The sequence below is a fragment of the Gopherus flavomarginatus genome, chromosome 3 (assembly GCF_025201925.1).
Source record: "Gopherus flavomarginatus isolate rGopFla2 chromosome 3, rGopFla2.mat.asm, whole genome shotgun sequence".
Taxonomy (NCBI): Eukaryota; Metazoa; Chordata; order Testudines; family Testudinidae; genus Gopherus; species Gopherus flavomarginatus.
In genome coordinates this window covers 231,940,936-231,962,738 of record NC_066619.1, presented here as the reverse complement: position 1 = coordinate 231,962,738, position 21,803 = coordinate 231,940,936, and the positions used below count along the sequence as shown (strand labels likewise).

The following is a 21,803-nucleotide window of genomic DNA, read 5'->3' as shown; positions in this document are numbered from 1 at the left end:
CCTCTTCCCCCAGCAAGCCGCATTCTCCCCCTCCCTCCATGCCCCGCGGAACAGCTGTTTTGTGGCACAAGCATTGGGAGAGAGGAGAAGCAGGATGGGGTGGCACGCTCGCAGAGGAGGAGGCGGAGGAGGAGGTGAGCACCAGAGCACCCATGGAGTTGGTGCCTATGGTTGCATCCCTCACCATCTTTACTATAGTTTCAACCAATTTGCCTTCTGCTGAAATTAGGCTCATCAGCTTGTAATTTCTAGGATTGCCTCTGGAATATTTTTTTTAAAATCCGCATCACATTAGCTCTCTGCCAGACATCTAGTGCAGATTTAAGTGACAGGTCACATACCACGATTAGTAGTTCTGCAACTTTATATCTGAGAGCATTCAGAACTCTTGGCTGAATACCATCTGGTTCTGGTGTTTTATTTGTTTAATTTATCAGTTTGTTCCAAAAAAAAAACAACCCCTCTGACACCTCAGTCTGGACAGTTCCTCAGATTTCTCCTGATGTGGTAAGCAGAGGTAAGTTTTAAAAAATAAAAAAAAGTATCTTGTCACCCACTCCCTGTCTGGCATAGGAGTTTGCTGCAGGAGGAAGTATTCCAGAGTGGCCTGGATCATTGCAGGTTACATAAAGCAGGTGATGTTGGTAGACGAGATCTACTGATAGGTTCACATAGTGTGTGTGAGTGTGAGTGTGTGTGAGAGAGAGAGAGAGAGGGAGAGGATCAGGAGAGAAGGAACTCTCAGTGGTTTGAGCATTGGCCTGCTAAACTGAGGGTTGTGAGTTCAATCCTTGAGGAGGCCATCCGGGGCAAAAATCTGTCTGGGGATTGGTCCTGCTTTGAGCAGGGGGTTGGACTAAATGATCTCCTGAGGTCCCTTCCAACCCTGATATTCTAACTCAAAGGAGGGAATGGGGGTCATGAGATCCAAGAAGGGTCCTGTAGTGGGTTGGTCACCTGCTCCTGCCTGGAAGGGCTTAAGGCAGCCCAGGAGAGGGTTCTGGCAGAGAAAAGTGTAGGCTTATTGGGGAAGCAGCCGCAGTTGGGTCACACCCCAGTGAAGCCTCAGCTGGCCCTATATGAGAGGCTGGAAGCCAGGAGCTCAACATTCTCCTGTAGCTGTGGAGGGAGACAGGCCTGGCTGCTGGGGAGCTGGATAAGGTACTTGGAGTGGAGCAAGGCTGGGGGAAGGCCTGGGGCACTCCTGCCTGGAAACCCCCCAGGCCGTGGCCTAGTATAAGGCCAAACAGGTACTGGGGTTGTAGGGGACAGCCCAAGGCTAGACAGAGGTAGCAGGCCCAACCCTCCCTTGCCAGTGATGAGTGGCATACACTGCAGTCTGCCCCAGGAAACGGGGGCTAGTTGGTGACTGGCAGTAGCCTTACACTGAGGTGGGATGGGAGTTCCCCTGGGTGGGGAGACCCTGAGACTGAGAGGTTACTGCTAAAGGGGCAGCACCCCAGAGAAAGGGGCACCGGGGTCCTGGGAGGGACACGAGGGCTAGCGGAAAGGCGGAACTCTGGCCTGCAGGGGGCACTCCAGTGGCTGGGTGAGCTAATTCCCAGAGACAACCAGCAGGAGGTGCCGCAGCGGTGTCCCGCACATTTACACTTCCCCACTCCCATAATCAGCATTTCTGAAAATCATCCCTGTAAGCTTGTGCTATTACATTTCCAAACACATAAACATTATGGCTAGGGCCCTACCAAATTCACAGTCCATTTTGGTCAATTTTATGGTCATAGGATTTTAAAAGTAGTAAATTTCATGATTTCAGCAATTTAAATCTGAAATTTCACAGTGTTCTAATTGTAGGGGTCATGATCCAAAAAGGAGCTGTAAGGAGGTCGCAAGGTTATTGTGGGGGGGGTTGTGGTATTGCTACCCTTATTTCTGTGCTGCTGCTGGCAGTGGCGCTTCCTTCAGAGCTGGGCAGCTGGAGAGCAGCAGCTGCTGGCTGGGAGCCCAGCTCTGAAGGCAAAGCCACCACCAGAAGCAGTGCAGAAGTAAGGATGGCATAGCATGACATTGCCACCCTTACTTCTGCACTGTTGCTGGCAGGGTGCCGCCTTCAGAGCTGGGCGCCTGGCCAACAGCTACCACTTTCTGACCACCCAGCTCTGAAGGCCACGCAGAAGTAAGAGTGGAAATACTGCAACCCCCCTGCAACTCCCTTTTGGATCAGGACCCCTAAGTTGAAAAACACTGGTTTCCCCTAGTGAAATTTGTATGGTATAGGATAAAGGCACACATAAGACCAGATTTCATGTCCATGACATGTTTTTCATGGCTGTGAATTTGGTAGAGCCTTAATTATGGCACTGAATTGTACTTTTCAAAGCTTGGAAAGCCGACATTCACTAAAAGAAAAGAGACAAACTAAGCACAGCATTTGCGTTTGTTTAAATAACAAATAAAAAGGAGGAGTCATAAAGTCCTTGGGCACCATTCCCATCCCCAGGATATATGCGTTTATTTTTAATTTATTAATATTTCCTAAAATATAGCTTTATTTTTGCCATTATTTGCTGTACTTTTAATTGCTAGTTATCAATCTTCAGATTCTTAGAGATAACTTGGCATGAGATTTGTTTGTTTTTACAGGGAAAGCAAGTACTGAATGTAATTTTGTCAGGAAGCACTAAAATAAAATTTTATTTCTGCATATATTTACCTAGTTGACAAATAGTGCTTGAATTCTCTGGTTCTGAGAAAAGACTAGATAAAAACCTCCTGTTTTTTCTAGGTATATGTTAAAGAAATACATATACTGTGCAGGAGCCTGCTCTCATCAACACTGATTTTACATCTGTGTGAGTCAAGTTACTCCTGATTTACAGTGAGAGCAGAACTAGCCCACTGTATTTTAATGGCTGGGAAAAATGTACTTTATTGTGCCCAGTAGACCGTTTGCTTTTCTGGTCAATAAAATCTTCTTGATTGTGATTTATAAATTGTTTTCTTGCCTACTTCCATATTCAGAACCAGGATGGGGCAAGTGAAATTTTACCTCACCTTTGATCACAGAGAAGCTCAAGAACAAAAGTAGACTATTTCACTTTTTTTTTTTTAAGATAAGTGACTATACATCCATTGTAGGCTAGTGACAATTGAACAGCCAGGCCAGTTTGGCCCCCTTTGTCTTTGACTAACTGTACCTAATACTTTACAGAGTGAGCAAGGAGTAAAATTGCAGTTAAACTGACCTGCAGTTTCAGTGCTTAATATGTATGGAAAAATTATATGTTCTTTGAAGGCCAATTTCATTGAACTCAGTGGGAGCTGAAGGTGCTCTGCCACTTGCAGGATCAAGCCCACAATAAGGACCAGCTTCTGTTGAAGTCAAGACAGGCCAGATTATGACATTCTGAGGCCCTGAACTATGTCAAGTGTAAGAGGTCTCATAACATTAAAAAAAAAATTTTCACAGAAAGGACATTGAATATATAAACACGAAAGCTTTATAGTGGCATACAAAAAAAGGCAAAGTTGCAAAAATAGAATAATCTTCATTTTCAGCAGCCCTCTCTGTAATGAGGACATCATGATAGAAATAAATTTTATACAAATTCTTTGAATTAATTGTGTATGTAAGTAAAGTAGAAGTAAACAATATAAAGATACAAAAGCAAACAAAATTACAGTAAATAATACAGTTTACTAGAAGAGTTCTCAGGAAATTTTTCTTCTCTGTTGGGGCATCTAAATTGTGGGAATCCTTGTCTAAATAAGCAATGAGACTCTTAAAGGGTATAAAATGGCAATAGAGGAGATAGGATGTGGCTAACCCACAAGCTTAAAGCTCAACTATTAGTTATATTGATATGAATTATACCCAGGTAATAAGCAAACCATCAGAAAATTGTATGCAGGTTGTATTTTTCTAATAAATTGATTTTGTTTTGTTTTTATAGACGGTTATGCTAAACTACCTAATATTGGTACTAAAATTAGTAGCAAAAAGGTTTTATTAAAACCAGTAAAAACTTTAATTTTGTAATATAAATATTGAGATTTGTATATCTATACAACAAATAATATATATTATATAATACGAATACATACAATTATATTTATACGTAATATATAGTGTATATTATATTATATAATGTTTATATTATATATAATCTATTATATATTATAATGCACATCAAAAACCTGTTATTTTACCAGGATATTTCTGTGAAAGTTAGTGCTATTGTGTCTATGTTCTTACAAGAAAACCAGAGAAGATACATATATTTTTTTTACCCCATGTATAAGGAAAATTATCCTCCTTTTTATACAAGGAAAAATGTTTGATTAATTTTGTTAGGGAAATACAAAGTTTATCCAGACTATATATAAAATATATTTACAAATGTTTATTCAGATTTAATTTTCACTACAAAACAATGAATTGCTGGGATATTTCTTTTGCCATACTATAAAAATACAACGTATTATGCATATGATATGTGATTTATTAGTCTCTAATAATTTTTACATAGCACACTACCTATAATAATATATTGTCTTGCGCGCTCCAAATCCGACAACCAGAAAATCCCAGCCTTCTTTCTAGGCAGACATCTCTTGCATTCGCTTCTCTATCCTGTCTCCCCTAGGATCACTAATTAATCTCAGGTAACACCTCAGAGACACAGAGTGACAACAAGCTATATGTGTGAAAGAGAGAGAGAATTTACCAGAGAAAAGTCTGGCATTGAGAAAGTGAGAAAAACTAGCCTATGATCAAGCAAATATAATGAATATTATAGGCTTTAATATCCTATAAATCATATATGCACGTAGTTTGAAATAACTTGCTCATCAAGTACTCAGAAGATATACATATATATCAAAATATTTTTTCATTTCTCTTAAAACCCTCTATTTATCCTTTCATCAGCACTGTCTAATATTTACTGTGAATATTACAGTTCCTGAAACTGATGGAGGGAAGCCAACACAAATTTATCCTCCTCAAGAGCCACTTGACCCAAGTCCATAAGATGATCACCTGCAAATTCAATCATGTGAAGCATGGATAGCACATGAAGCGAAAAGCGGCATACGCACTAAAATACACAACTCTACATATGTGTAGATGGGTTGCTTCATGACAGTGCCGTCTCCGACCTCATATTTTTCCTGATTTTATCAGCACTGAGATTATTTGTTTGTTTATTTCATTTAAATAAGTTATGAAGGCACAGTCAGAATTTTACCAGTAGCAGCTGGCCAACAAAACAGCCTTAGGAGACAGATAGCAGACTTAGAGAAATACTAATTTTACAAGTGCAATTATCATTTTTTTTCTCAGCCCTGCCTTCTACCTGTCAATAATGAACAATTAGTAAAGGGTAAGGGTATGGTAGAGGTATTTGTGTAGCCAGAATTGTATATTTTTGTCATATTTGAACAAAAATGTCTATATCTAGAGAGAATCTTCTTTTTCCCATATCTCCTTTATTTCAACCGATTTCGATAACATTTGAAATGGAGTCCGTTCTTTCTTTTTTAGAGGCTGCTCCTATTGTGAGGCCTTAAATTGTATCTTAGTTATTTTATGCCTTAATCTGGCACCGAGTCAAGGAGAATTTTAACGTTTACTTGAGTGGGAACAGGATTGGGCCCTAAATGAGCAGGAACATGCCAAGAACTATACAACTGTTTGAGGCATTTTAGTGAGGCCATACGTTCCTCTAATGAGATAATTTAACCTGTTGACTTTTAAGAACTGTGGCTATTATAAATTATATCTGCTAACGAATATAATCCATGTTATTTAAACTGTGGGGTATATGATATGATGGGAGTTTAAGATCTGGTAGCTTAATGTTTAAAATTGGCAGCTTTCTGACTATGAGAGAGAACATTTTTGCTTAAAAACAGCAACAAAACCCAGCATTGCTTTTCATTAAAATGGCTAGGCCTTTAACACGGCCTTGTTTCCCAATCCAACACCTGTCAGAAGCACTCTGAATTTCACTGCCAACAAACCAGTTCTGAATTTTCAAACTGATTAATGGTTTGAAAAAAGGACACGCTGTTTCATGGCTGTTAGATTTTCCTTCTTGATATCTTACTGATATTCATTTCTGTATACCTTTCATAGACTTTAGATTGTAACTGTTACTAAACAACAGTGGCAGCTATGAATAAAACACACACACAAAAAACAACTGAAAATACATCCATGTAAAGAAAAAATCCACATAAATTTATCTTTTCATCTTGAAGCAGTTTCTGTGGTTTTGTATGGATTTTTAAAAATAAGATTGTAGAGTTTTTATTGATTCTATGAAAAATAATTTAAAAAATACATGAGGAAGTGATTCTTACCTTCTTACATCATTTGTAAGTGTTCATTACAGCACTGTTGGTGACATTATTCACTGAGTTACATAACTCTCTGATGGCTCGGTAGGTTATACCATACAATGTGAGCCCATGGGACTTTTGCCTGAGTAATATGCTACTGGCAGTTTTCATATCCAATGGAAATGTACTGTAAATAAAATCTACACTTAGCAAGAGTTCTTAGCAGACACAGAAAGAGTAGAGCACAAAGAATCACATTGAAAAGCTGTAGTGTGCCGTTATTAATGTGACACAGTCTAATCTCCAGAAATGCAAGGTTTTTCTCCTAATGTTGCAGAGCAAGATTATGAAATTAAAATATGCACGCCTTCTCAGGTGAATGTTATTTATTATAAAAGAGTTTAAAACCCTGTAAGCTGTAATAGTATTCCCGATAGAGATATTCAGAAACTATAGTGAGTTCATGCATGGATACACGTGGATGTCTTTAAAAGCTGGGACTCCATGTTCCATTGGAAAAAAGAATTTGAGCCTTCTTATCGAAAAGGAAAGAAATTGTAGTAATATCTATTATAGCTGTTCTGTCTCTTATTCCAATTTCCACATTTTCTTCAGAAGGTTGTGCCTGTGATATCACAAAATTCTCCATTTATGTTGGAACTGTTAGCTATAGTTGAAGCTATAGATGTGTTTTTCTTCCAGGTTACTGGTTGCAGTGTAAATTAGTGTATATAAAGACAGCAGAGAAAGTGGTAACCATGCCTAACAAAATTCAGAACAATGATATTTTCATGTGTGATTTCGGAAGCCAGATTTCTGGCCATGATAACACTCTTTCTGCATTGCTTAGAGAGAGTATAATATTTCATTTGCCAGAGAGAATATAATCTCTCCAAAAAGTATGTGTTTTGGAACCTAAGGTGAGTGTGGGAAATCAAAGGATTCTTGGAGCACCTGAGAGAACTGAATATAATATATTGTTCAATGAAACAAATAAACAGAAAAGCTAGCTCCAGCTCCAGGCCTCTCTCAGCTTGCTTTCTGCAAGAAATTTCTAGAAGCCAATATTACTACTACTCCTAATCCAGTACGACTCTTAAAATCAAGTTCCTCTCAATTAAAGGGCAGATTGCCAGAGAATTAACCTACATACTTTTAGCACTTTTGATCTTCAGATGTCAAAATTCTTTCCTAATAATATTTTTGGGAGGAATGAGTTGTCTGTTTATATGGAAAGCATTACTACAAATGATTCAGAGTGAGACTTTCCCCTTGTTCATATAACAAAACTATAATAGGCACAATCACTCTATCCTTTTGATCTGAGCCACAATCAACACCTTAATGCTTTCTCCACTGAGTCATCAGTATTATCTGTGTTTGAGGGAAGCATATACATTTTACTTTGAGTTAATGCCATCCTCTCCATGGAGAGAAAGTGTTTGATGAATAATGTTGGTAGCATCCACTCTCAGGATGCAAGTCATTTTCACTTGTCCTGAAGTTTTTTCCCTAGCTCAGGCATTCTGCAAAGAACAACACTGGAATATTTTCCCAAGAAAACAGAATATGTCAGTTGTTTCCCCTGAAAAATAATCAGGTTTTACCTTTCTATTGGACATCTATTAATAAAATGTGAAGTATTTTGCAAACTATAAATGTTTGCTGTGTTTACCTACCTCCTTGTCTCATGTTGCATGTCTGAGTGACAACCCTGTGGAGTATGTACAAGAACAATTGTCCTTGAGAAGTTGAAAATAGAGCACTAGATCAATTTACCTGCTTGTAACTCTAGTACTAAGAGGGCTATTATTAGGGAGCTGCTTTTATGACAGGCTTCTTTTGCTGTAAAGCTTTGTACTAGTGTAGTTTTGGAAGTGGGATGCAAAGAAGCATATCTGTACACGTATGTATAGTTTGTTTGAACTGTAAAAAGCTCCACTATATAATGTCTTTCTCCACTTTTCCCACCCCAATACAAACATGCGTTTCCTTTCCTGAATTTCATTCCAATTAGGTTTTTTCATGCTTTCTGGGTGTCTTCCCAGTTGCTTCTGGGTGTTGTTTATTATGTGGGATGTGATAATTGCTCCTAAGTGCAGAATATGCATCTGCTTATTTTTTCTGCTGGAACTGTACATTGTAATGCTGCACTGAATCTCACGGCTGCTTTGGAAGAGAGAATTTAGGATGATATCGTGAAAGAAATTTCCAAGGACCTCTTCCTTCCCAGAAATCTGCAGGAGTAACAGTGGCAACAGAACAGTTCTCATCTGGGGAGGAAGCTGTAAGCTACTAGATGTGGGAAGAGTTTTTGTTCCATCATATTTCTGGGTGTGTTCCCAGTGCTGGTATACAGTGATTAATCTAAGGGTTTCTCTTCCTCACAGCTCTGACAGTGCAGGCTTGTGCTGTGCTCCAGGGTTCTGTGTCTTTGGCTTTTCCTTCTGGTTTTTATGTTTTGTTAGGCACAAGCTCAGTGAAAAGTCACACCATTGTATACGTGCCTCAGAACCTTAAGAGGTAGAAGGAAACATGATACTATATAGTAACAGCCACCAATAGGTTAACTGTTCCCAGAGAGATGCAGTCAAGGTAATTGAACTGTAGTCTCTCAGTTACAGCAGGTTCTTTATTGCCAGTGCACTGAACCCTTGACATCTGCTCTGCCAGGACAAGTATAATAACTGAAGTAAGGGAGGGATGTGTTAAATGAACTAGGGAAGCAGTCCTACTGAGGGAGATATAGGTTTGACTTCCCATTCTTGCCATTTAGCACTGCCATTTCGGCGGGACAGGGAGTGTTGAAGAGGTTGCAGGCTTGTTATGATGTATGGTCTCACATATATCAACTAGCACTGTGACTAGAATTCACAGCTTTTAGCTCTAAAAGCACAGCCTCATCTTTATGAGCTAGCGGAGCAACTCCACTATCTTATCTTGGGGAAGGTATTGTGGTCTGACAGCTTTCAGCTGGACTGAATGTATGTGATAAACATCATCTCAACCCAGCTTGGTGTTCCTTGCCAAGGGAGAGGGGTAGCTCAGTGGTTTGAGCATTGGCTTGCTAAATCCAGGGTTGTGAGTTCAGTCCTTGAGAGGGCCACTTAGGGATCTGGGGCATAAAGGAGGTCCTGCTAGTGAAGGCAGGGAGCTAGACTCAATGACCTTTCAAGGTCCCTTCCAGTTCTGGGAGATCAATATATGTCCATTTATTTTTTATTGAATATCAGGAGAGAATTTGCTTAGACTGCATATTCTTATGTTTCTGCAGAGAGCAATTTTCTCAGAGTATGTCTACACTGACAGTTACAGTGCTGGCAGTTACAGCACTGCTCAGAGAGTGCTGAAGGGAAACTGCTGTGGTGTGTTCACACTGTCAGCTGCCTGTGCAATAGTATGTTCACACTTGCGGCACTTGCAGTGGTATTCGGAGTGGTGCACTTTGGGCAGCTATCCCACAGAGCAGCTCTTCCTCTTCTGCTGCTAAAAGTTGTGGGAAGGCGGAGGGGGTCGTGCGGCATCCTGGGTCCAGTCCCAATGCCCCATGATGCATTGTTTTGCATTCCAGGAATTCCTGTGCTTCTGTCTGCATTTGACGCCATCTGTCAACTGTTTGTGTACTGTGAACTCTGCCTCTGTGGTCTGAAGGAATGAATCCCGAACTACTGACCAGTATGCTGCTTGCTCTGACCAACACATCACGAGTTGCAGTGGAGTTATTCCTTAAACTACAGACAAGAGGAGTGCGACATTGATCTCGCCATGCATAGTAGCTATGAAAAAATGCCTGTGGCATTCATGGAGGTGCTGACCACAGTCGAACGTTACTTTTGGGCTCAGGAAATGAGCACTGAGTGGTGAGATCACGTCGTGATGCATGTCTGGGATGATGAGCAGTGGCTGCAGAACTTTTGGAGGAGGAAAGCCACATTTATGGGACTGTGTGATGAACTCGCCCCAGCCCTGTGGCTCAAGGACATGAGAATGAGAGCTGCCCTACCGCTGGAGAAGCATTTGGTGATTGCACTGTGGAAGCTGGCTACTTCAGACTGCTTCTGATCAGTCGCTGACCAGTTCGAAGTGAGTAAGTTGACTGTTGGATTCCTGTTCATGGAAGTGTGCAGGGCCATTAATCGCATCTTGCTCCGAAAGTCCGTGACTCTGTACAACGTGTGTGACATTGTGGATGGCTTTGCACAAATTGGCTTCCCTAACTGCGGAGAGGCAATAGATGGCGCACACATTCCAATTCTGGCACCAGATCACCTAGCCACAGAGTACATTAATCACAAGGGGTATTTCTCTTGATTCTCCAGGCGCTTGTGGATCACCGTGGGTGTTTCACAGACATTAACGCAGGCTGGTCCGGAAAGGTGCATGACACGCATCTTTCGGAACACTGGCCTGTTCAGGAAGCTGCAAGCAGAGACTTTCTTCCCAGACCAGAAGATCACCATAGAGGATGTCAAAATGCCCATTGTGATCCTGGGAGACCCTGCCTACCCCTTAATGCTGTGGCTTATGAAGCCATACATGGGACACCTTGACAGCAGCAAGTAGTGGTTCAACAACAGGCTGAGCAAGTGCTGAATGACTACTGAGTATGCTTTTGGCCGTTTAAAGGCCTGCTGGTACTGCTTATATGGGAAACTGGACCAGGCCAGTGACAATATTCCAATTCTTATAGGTGTGTGCTGTATGCTCCATAATATTTGTGAAGGGAAGGGGGGAGCTTCACTCAGGGCTGGACCACTGAGGCTAAGCCCCTGGAGGCTGAGTTTGAACAGCCAGAGATCAGGGTTATTAGAGGGGTGCAGCATGGGGCCATAAGGACCAGGGATGTCTTGAGGCATCAATTTGAAGCTGAAAGCTACTAATTTGTTGCTATGCTTGGGAGTGCAGTGCTTGTAATGCTATGAGGTGATTGTGATTGATGCAGACTATGCAATATGAAGGTTTAAGAAAATTGTCTGTTGCTTTGCAGGGCTCTATTTGCTTTCAATTAATGGAATAAAGATTGCTTTCAACCCAACACAATTCTTTTATTAAAAAACAACAACCAGAGGAGAGAATCAAACAAAAAAAACACATCAGCACTGAGGGGATGCGGGAAGGAAAGGTCCCAGGAGCAGGTGGGGTCCTGGGATGGTTAAAGATTTGTGTATGTCCAGGGATCATATCCAACCTTCTCCTCTGGAGTACAGTGCAGTGGGTACTGTATTTCAGCAGGGCCAAACTGCAGAGGGATGAGTGTTGAGTGCAATGGGTACTGAGAGTCCACAGGGCTAGACTGTGATGGGGCAGGAGTGGAATGCATCAAGTACAGACTGAAGCCAGGAAGTTGATAAGTGTGTTGGCAGTGTCTGGGAGGTGCATGGGAAAGAGTTTTGTGACAGTGGCTGCAGGGGAGGGCAGGCTTGGAGCTGCTCAGTTTGAAGAGCTAGTACTCCTGGAGCATGTCCACTAGGCACTCCATAACATTTAAGAGCCGCTCCGTGGCTTCATTCTGGCATGCCATGGTCTTCTTTCGGTCCCTCTTCTCACTGTCCTGCCACTCCTTCAATTCCTATTTTTCGGTGGTGGAGTGCATCATAACATCACACAGAAAGTCCTCTTCAGTTCTTTGTGGCTGCTTTCTAATTCTGTGCAGCCGTTCAGCTGCCGATAACAAAGAGGGAAGTGGGCTCCCAAGATCATCTCTGTGAAGTTTAAACGCATTATACAGAAGCAGTATTGTTTGCAACACAGACAACACTGATTCAGTGCTTTAAAACACAGCCAGTACACTCACACCTGTCGCTAACTGGCTGACCCCAGGCAAATAGACATGAGCAACAAGATGTGTAAAATGTTGAGTAGCTGCAGGTTGCAGGGTAAATCACTCTTCCTGGACCCTGCTGTATACTGGGCATGTGGCTCTTGGGGAGAGCCAGCACTGGGGGCGGGGGGGACGATAATCATTCCTGTCCCCACACTTTCCACAGGAGGCGATCATTATGAAAGATCTCTCGCTGCTGAAGGTGAGCAGGGAATCAAGGGAGAGCTTTCTCCAAGACTGCAGCTTCTGCCCTGGCCCTTATGCTGCTCACCTGTGTGCAGCAATGGTCCCCCCTGCCCCCTTCCCCCATGATGGCACAGTGGCGTGGGAAAGTTACTGTTAATGGGGTAAGAAACAAAGCAGCTCTGCCAAAGAACCTGCAGCAGCGGATTGCCCAGTATCTCCATGAGAGTTTCCTGGAGATCTCTGAGGCAGATTCCTGTGAAGTGAGGAGTCAATTAGCAGTCTGTTTCACCGCTCAGACTAGGCATGTGGTGGTACATGCATCATACAGACAAAGCCTGCTTTTTGCGACCCTCCTGCACCCAATGACTCACTTCAGCGATTCCCAAAATCAAATCCACTTACCAGGGGCCTCCTCTCCTGTTTGGGCTTCACCAAGATCTGACAGCTCTGACTGGCTAGCCTCCTCCAGAATAGAAAAGAGCTCCCAGCTGTATGGATCTCTGACCTCCAAGTCATCCTCTGGGTCCTCTCCCCCTCCACATCCTCATTCAAGATTTCCTTCTCCTGGTTCGGTCCACTCTCAACAGGCACACAAGCCACTGAAGTATCCAGGGTAGTCTTCGCAATGGAGGTGGGGTTGCAACAGAGTATCGTGTCCAGGTTTTGTAGAACTGGCAGCTCACGGGTGCAGCACCAGAGCAGCGGTTTGCCTCCCATACCTTGTAGCAGGCATTCCATAGCTCCTTCACTTTGACCCTGCAGCATGTCTTGGTCATGTCCCCTTTCTGTCATGCATCATGAAATCTGTCCATAGGTATCATAATTCCTATGGCTAGAGTGCAGCTGGGACTGGACAGCCTCCTCTCTCCAAATGCCGATGAGGTCCAGCAGCTTGGCATTGCTCCAAGGGGGGAGATTGTCTTGTGAGTGGAGCAGGGCATGGCCACCTGGAAAGTGAGACCGCTGCACTCATCACTGAGCAAACAGGACGGGGACTTTTAAAATTCCAAAGGAATTTATGGAGTGGGGATGACGGTTGGTCACCTGAGAGCAGGGCAGTAGAGTTCAAACTGATGACTAAAGAGGCAAGAACAGGCATTGTGGAACACCGCCGGGAGGCCAATTGCAGTGCTGTAATCAACCAGGGTGTCTACACTGGTACCACAGTGCAGAACCCCCAGTGCAGAAAACTGTACACCTCTTGTTGGGGTGTGGTTTTTTGTTTTTTTTTACAGTGTTGCAACTGCACAGTTTCTGCGCACTAAGTGGCTTGGCAGTGTATACACCTCAGGAGTTACAACACAGAAAGCTGCTTCACTGCACAGAAACTTTCCAGTGTAGACTGGGCCTTAGGGATAGTATTATATTAGTGTGGAATTCTGACAGGTTTGAGTCAACCTTTCATCCTTCAAAGGTCACTAATGGATGAGGATTTCAGATGAAATCTAAAAAATTGATGAGATCCTACCTGTTCTACACAGATGGTAAGAACTAAATTTTTCAAAGCAACCTCAACCTGTCTTCCAATTGCGGGAAACAAACAGAAAATGGTTAAATCACTATATGAGCTATTTTTGAACACTATTGCTTATGCTCAGAGAAAATTTACATATATGAAGCCCAATTTCTGTTTCACTTGAGCATACAAATGGGATTTTTCACATCTAAAGTTTACCATTTGGATACATAAGTGCTGGTGCTCCAAAAATTCTACACTCAAAGTGCGCACACACCGTCTGTTTTTTTGAAAAATTGGCCCTAAAGTTTCTGTGACTTTTCGTATTGTGATGCATTCTCCATGAGACTATCCTTGAAGACCTCTTGAAAGCTGTGGGTGGTGCAGAATGCAACTGCATGACTGCAACCTATAGCTGCAGAAAATATGACTCCAGTTTCTGACAAGTGGGCAGGCTTTCTGTTGGCTTCCAGTTGCATTTCCTATGGTTGACATTGAGCTAAAAGTCTTGTGTGTGTTTGTGTCCTGACTATCTGAGAGACCACCTCACCCCCATTAGCTATAGCAGCAGAGTACTTTAGCTAACAGTCCCACAGTAAAACTTACGCAAGCTGGTGGCATGGTGTTCTCTGTAGATTAGATTGCCTTCAACTGTTCATTTATCCCCACTTTGTCCAGCAGAGCCTGATTCTGCTGATATTTAGGGCACATTGTTTGTTCTTAACTTTTCTATTTCTGCTCATTGCCTGAGGATGATGAGGGTGATTGGATGAACTGGTGTATAGCAGACCCTATCCGATAGCTGCTATAATGTGGGTATGAGTTATAGTTTCTGTGTAAAACCTATATTTGAATTTTCTAGAATTTTATGTGATTAAATTGTGAAGCAAAACATTGTCTTAAAAGAGGAGTTTTTCACCCCTTCACATAACACAAGAACCAGGGGTCGCTCAATGACATAAATAGGCAGCAGGTTTAAAACAAACATAAAGAAGTACTTTTCACACAACACACAGTCCACCTATGGAACTCATTGCCAAGGGTATTGTGGAGGCCAAAGGTATAATGGGCTGAAAAAGCCAAGATGGTCAGGGACATACGCCATTCTTTAGGTGTCCATAAACCTCTGACTGCCACAAGCTGACACTGGATGAAGGGGATGGATCACTCAAAATTACCCTGTTCATTCTCTCTGAAGCATCTGGCACTGTTGGAAGACAGATTACTGAGCTGGATGGACCATTTTTCTGATTCAGTATGGACATTCATGTGTTCTTAAATGTTGTTTATTTTTAAGAAGACCGGAAGGGAATGGCACAACATGCATTTATTTGAATTTGCAGATTTTTACAATGTAAAATTAGTAAATGAATCTTTTTGATCAAACAGCAAATAAAGCATTACGTGTGCTTAGATGCTTCTGTGTAATTTTTTCCCTCGGATTTTACTTGTTAGTTTTCCTCTGTTTAGCACTTTCCTACTTATTCATCCATTTCATTAAGTACTTTGAATAGAGTTGGTTGAAACATTTTTCTGCACAGATGGCTTTTTGACTAAATAGAAATTTTCACAAGAATATGTTTGGTTTTCATTTAAATTTTTTCTTGTTTAGGTTGTCAAAAACTGGAGAAGCTTTTGGTTTCAGGTTTTTATTTTTTCAGTGAAACCCCCTAAAATTCCATGAAATATTACAACAAAAGCAATATATATATATCTTTCTGGAACTTTTTAAAGCAAATAACATACATTTTAATAACTTGTGTTTTGAAGAAAACACTTGCTTTTATTAAAGCTATGATGAAAAATAATCTAATTTTAAAAATTTGATTTTTTCATCTTGAGAAATTTGAGACCAAATACTGCCATCATTACTCTGACAAAACTCTCATTGAAACCAGTGTAATGTTTTTCTTAAATGAAAATGGATTTAGAACTGCAGGATTTGGTTCTTTTGAAGGAAAAGTAAGAAAGTATTGCTGTTTTGCCAGTCAGCGAGGGGAGAAAAGAGACTATTTTGTATGACACTCTGCCTCAAATGAAAGTAAGAAGTTCATACAAATCTCCCTTGTGTAATATTTTTCTAAATGGTTTGAAATGTTCTAGCCAAGAGATGTAACAGACCGGAAGTATTCTATTCATAAAGAACCTGTTTCTACCTTGAGCATGAAGTTAAGAGTTTCTTGTTTTGTATGTGCAAGATGCAAAACATTCTAAGGGTATTCCAGTAAAGATTGAAGTAAAGCTCTGTCTTTCTCTTTTTCCCTCAATAGTTGGGAAGAACATCACTGGCAATGCACCTTCTTTTCTGATATTTGTTACTAAAGAAAGCTCCCAGTTCCAGAAGAGACTCCTAATAGGAGTATATAACAACAATATTTGGCTTAAGAAAGGTAAGGAAATAATTGCTCTCCAGGTTTTGAATTAATACTGTAAGGAATATCTTGGTTTTAACAGTTCAAGACTTTGGGTGGAGAGGGAGATGTGAGAGAAAGTAGATGATGATTGATGATAAAAGGATGTGTATTAGCTATTATGCCTTGAGTTGTAAACATACAAAACAAGAAACTCTTAACTTCATGCTCAAGGTAGAAAAGCATGCAAATGTGTGTGTTACTGTACTTCCAACCACCACTATATATGGAATCAGACATTTTACTTTCTTCTCAGCCAAAAGGGTCAACATGGGCTATCCAAAGGTTCAGGAATGTCTCAGATCTCCTGTGCAGCTCTGTTTTGCTGAGATAGACATTTTTCATGTTTGCAGAATGTGTCACCATTGCAAATTATTGACAGGAAGTGATCCATCCTTTTAAAACCTAAAGTACTGATCTGCACTTCATTTCTTAATGAAGGATTTTAGATTGACTAGTGGCACATAAAATATTCTTAACTCTCCCAACGCCATCAGCACTAACAGGAAGAAGTTGGAAACAGATAAAACTTATTATAAATGTTCTAATTAAGGTGGAATGACAATAACAGAGGATAAATACTTTGCACACCTCACTTCATTTACTTTCCCATATGGAAAGATCATATGAATTGTACATGGTAGTTTTTACTATCTCTATAGTGTATATTTGGCTAAGCTTGCAAAGACTTCACACTCATCTTGATGTCATTTCTGTGTTAGTCTATCTGTGTTCCTGTATGTAATGTGATAACTTTTGAATGACACATTAAATCAATTCCAAAATTTCAGGTAATATTCTAGGCATTAATGGTGAGAACCCCATTGACTTGGGGGAAAACTGAAAAACTAAAAGGAAATTAAATGGGGACCCATGTAGCCTTTGCCATCTGTTTAGCACAGCTATCAGTCACCTCTACACTTGTGTATCGATCAAACCACTGGCTGATGGCACCCAGGATAGGTGAGCGGCAGACACCACCAATCTGATTGACTTAATGTACCCTCTCTCCACACATGCACATCATATGCTATTTGAAAGCTCAAATGTCTACTTTAAGATTGAGGTATTATGTGGAACAGTCATGTGGTGCCATTCCTATATAAAGGGGAATAAACAGTGACACCATCAACATGTTAAAATGACCACTTTGAAAGATCTGCATTCATTTCTGTTAGTTTAATGACTCCATGTATTATTTCAAGACATAAAATTGGATATTTTTTTGTGTGACCCCAAAGGATCACAACAACAATCTAAAAGGTAAAACAAAACCCAATAATACATTTGTATATGTATCATTTAAATGTAATAGCGTTGGTGACACTTCTAGTCAACATCTTTATCATCAGCTTGTTCTTCATTATGATCTCTGTCAAAAGTGTATGGTTTACCACAGTCTTCATTGCCTTGGCAGTTCTGTGCAGGGAAGATTGTTCTGACTACAGACACAGTTGACTCTGCAGCAACCTGTACTGGTACAGGTACAAATAAGGTCCTGTAGAAGCTCAGGTGCCTTTGGGTCCTTGAAGAATATAAACAGTAGTTCATTGTCCACTTTTTTCCATTCTTGTTGCACTGGTGATCCAATACTTTGTCTGTGTGTGAAGCCATCCAAATATTTGTATGTCAAGATGTTCTTTTGACCTGCTCTTCAAAGCTGTCCACACATGGTGTGGGCTAGACTGAGGCACAAGGAATTCAGGTCTCTGGGCCTATTCTTATTCTCTCTGATCATACAGCATTGCCACCGACTTCCTTGCTGCAGAAATTGTAGATTACGAGTCTATTTTCTCAAGTACTTTTTGAAGGTGAGTCAGTTCTGGATGTGATCTAGGTTTTTCAATTTCTGCATATTGCACAAGAGACTCCGATTGCCTGGGGAGCATAAGTGACATTTCTTTCCAATGCTTCAGTGATATTTCTTGTGATGCTGGACTGTCTGCAGACTTTTCTTGATATAGCACTCTAGCCATTGAATGGAAGGTATTCTTTCCATCAGCAGTCTCTGTGCGGATGTCTGTATTATCATCTTCTTTACGGATGAGATGCATAAAACGAACATGCAGTGGCACAATTCCGTTTGGAATGAACATACCTCCCAGGAATCTCTAATTTTTGCACCACTAATGATGAACCACCTCCAGCTCAATTACATTGAGAATTCATGGTGTAGCTGTGCAGCAAGGCTTATATGGAGTTGTGTTGTAATTTTGATGTTGCATACTATGCACTTCACAATTGAGAGGCACCTTCTTTGAATGTCTTCTGAAGGATGATGCTCCCTGCAGGCTGAATTATGTCTTTTTTTAATCTATCAACCAAAGGACAAACTCCTGCACCACTTGGGGCACAAAAGTAGCTGCTCTATAAACAATCATTTGGCTTTGGATAATATTCTGAGGTTTTCATTTTGTCTATTTCAGACCAAAGAACTGAAGTAGGCATTATAAAAAGAACACTTGTTCATTGGCAAGTTGTTCATCAGGCTCCTTCGCCAGAAGAACATCCACAAAACATTTGGATGATGCACGTTTCTGCATTACATTACTAGCAGATTGAATCGCATCTGCTAATGTTGTTATTTCACTGCATAGAACAATGGTAAGTTTGCATTGTCCATGCTGTGCATGGAATGAAATTGCAGAACCATAGTATTTTTCTAATCTTGCTTGTAATTTGTTACTGGAATAGATTGCAGTTTCTATAGCTGAGGGAAGTAGGGCTTTATATCTTTGTAGGAGCATAGACAGGAGAAGAGCCTTCTTGTTGTACACAGGATCATTGTCTGTCTCTTCAATCAGCTGATAAAATGCAATGTCATATGGTGCCCTTATTGCTGCGGTGTAAGTAGGTGGTTTTGCTTTAAGATTTGTTTTACTGACATAGGAAGAAAGGCATGTTGAGTGATAAATTACATCCTTAGTAATCAAGTCTTCTGCAGATATTCTGCACACCAGGTCATCATCTCCTCTTTGATGTGCTGCCTCCCTTAGATTGATTGCTCTCTCAAATGTTTCCATTTTATGAAGGAATGGCGAATTGCGGCCAGTGGGAGCTGCGGGCAACCATGCAAATGTAAACCAACTGGTGGCCCACCAGCAGATTACCCTGACGGGCCGCAGGTTGCCCACCACTGTACTAGATGCTACATTGTATATACAAAAGCGAATTCACATTAATTTATATCTACCCACTATACAGTACAAATTATGAGCACGAGTTCTCCTGCTCCTGTGCACAACCAGAAGCATGAGACTGATCGGGTCAGCAAATTTCAACTAAAAATATAGAAAACTATTATAATCACTTGTGAGATACTTTGACAATTCAGAATATATTATGTGAAAATGTTTCATGTAATATTTTGCAAAATATTGATATTTGCCATTTTTGACACATGCTAAACAGGTTCATCATTTCTGAAAAGAAAATACTTGCCTATGCCACACCAATAATGTTTTTAAAATACATTGTTGTTTGGTAGCTTTTATGAATAAATATCACATTAAGGCATGAAAATTAACTTGAACTATAGTCCTAGTCATATGGTAATGTTTCTGGAACTGCAAAAAATGACACTTTTTCTCATTCTGGGTACCATTGTTTCACCTCACCTGCAGGCTTACACAACACTTGAAAGCTCCACATCATACCTCACCTAAATGTACATAAAATAAGTGTTCAAATGATATGTGATGTGGGTGTGGCCACTTTTGGAGAATGGCCACGTGCCGATTAACACCATCCAGCCTAACAATGTCCCTGCTCATCCTCCCAATAGAATTTAACATGTTGATATCCTGAATGACTTGTCACCTAGACAAATAATAATGATATAGGAAGGGGAATGGGGTTGTGCACAGACTGTGGCATGGGGTAGAGAATGGGGGACCCAGGTATGGAGGAAGCGAATAATGGGAGGCACATAGAACCCCCGTTGGGGCACGGGGGAAGACTGGGGAAACCTGGTATGGGGGTGGGGAGCATGCAGAGCCTCTCCTATGGAGGTAAGGGAAGACTGGAGGGCATAGAGGAAGTGGGAATGTGGGCATGTACAGAGCTGCTGGCATTGAGGGGAAATGGACGATCCTTATATGGGAGGAGAAGGGAATAGTGGACACACAAAACCCCTGGCAGGAGGAAATTTGGATGAAGTCCTTAAAATAGAGGGGAATGAGAAGGTGGCATATAGGAAGGTTGTGGGTGGAATGGAGGAATGCAAAGAGATGCTGGTGCAGTGTTCTTAGCCTACAGAAGCAACAAAGTATGTGACTCCCCAGTATATATGTATAATAGTACATTTGTATAAATTTAGGTCCAGTTTTTTACTTAATGCAGGGATTCAACCTCTCTGTTTTGTATGAAGAATATAGTGTGTCTTCCTAAGTTTACTATATATAATCTGGGTATTAAAGATGAATTTTCAGCTAATTCTGTTACTTAATTTATGGGGGTGGCATTAATTTAAAAAAAAGCTAAGTAATGTTTGCTGCCTGATTTTACTTTAATTCTTTTGCTAATAAATGACTAGCTTGTTACCATTCACAGTTTCCACATAGTTAAAACTCATTGCCAACATTCCTCAAAAGTATATTTAAATAAATTATGCTGTTATCAAGCAAAGTTTATAATATGATCCTCTCCCCAGTTTTTCCTGTTACAAGATCATAGCATTTCCCTCCATAAAACTTAACGCAGAGCACACTTAACCTGTTCATGCTGCGGTTGTAATTGTAAGGTTCAGAGTTATTCTGTAAGGGAGATTAATGTGTTCTGTGCAGTGTTTTCTTATTATTTGAAGGCAGAAGGAAGTTCCTTGTGAAGATGTGGAGTCTGTCTCCATCAGTGGAAAGATGCTGTATGAAAGCTAAGGTATAAGAGGTGTCCCATAACTTTGTGTTTCCATGCTTTTTAGGATTTGTGTAAGGGTAATATCCCCCTTAGCCAATTTTTATTCCTTTTTAAATGAAGCTTTTGTTTATACATAAACAATATGGTAGTTTGCAAGTAGCACATATTTTACTGTATTCTAGCCTATATAATACCACATATTTTTAAAATAAAATACCTCTATGAAAGAGGCCATTTTCATGTTAGTTTGTGTATAACACCATATCTTATAAGTATTATATGTAAAACATACGCTACTTATTCTGAATTTGCATGTATGTTTAATAGGTTTTGGTTCCATGAGTTAATAAGAGTTTTCTACTACAAAATGTGCCCCATAGTCTTTCCATAAAATATTCTGTGACAAGAACACACTGCTTTATACTATAGAAAAGAAGAGGCAAAAATGTAACACTGAATAATGTATACATTTTTGAATCTCCACATTGTTGTGTTAATGCTCTTTTTTATTTGTATATTCAAATGCGTCATCTTATTGATTGTATTATGTTTCTATTGTCTTTGATGTAGTTGTAAATAATTATTTATTTTAGTATGAATTTTTTTGATGGTTTATTTAGCTCTAGTTCCATCTTTGTCCTTTATTTGTCCTGATTCTCAGTCTACTATTTCATTTTCTTTCTCAGTTTAACAGCTGATGACTTCAAGCTTGTTTTGCTTGTAGTGCCTGTCCTGATGTTCCAAAAGCTTAAAATTTCCTTCTAGGCAT

The 21,803-nt window shown here is 40.5% G+C and overlaps 1 protein-coding gene across 6 annotated transcripts in view; it reads left to right on the top strand.

The window, feature by feature from the left end:
• Positions 1–21,803, top strand: part of CRACD (capping protein inhibiting regulator of actin dynamics) — a 226,454-nt gene that overhangs the window by 86,683 nt on the left and 117,968 nt on the right. Inside the window, exons 2-3 of one of the 6 annotated variants that reach the window (XM_050947333.1) lie at positions 16,040–16,159; positions 18,607–18,784. The exons of 1 other annotated variant lie outside the window; for it this stretch is intronic. Coding sequence is in view for 3 of the 5 variants with exons in the window: in XM_050947330.1 (XP_050803287.1) it covers positions 10,900–10,996; positions 16,040–16,159 (217 nt within the window). In the remaining 2 variants the exon portion in view is untranslated. Of the gene's footprint in view, positions 1–10,040; positions 10,997–16,039; positions 16,160–18,606; positions 18,785–21,803 lie in introns of those variants that run through there. 4 more of the 6 variants (XM_050947330.1, XM_050947331.1, XM_050947332.1 and 1 more) reach the window with 4 other exon arrangements.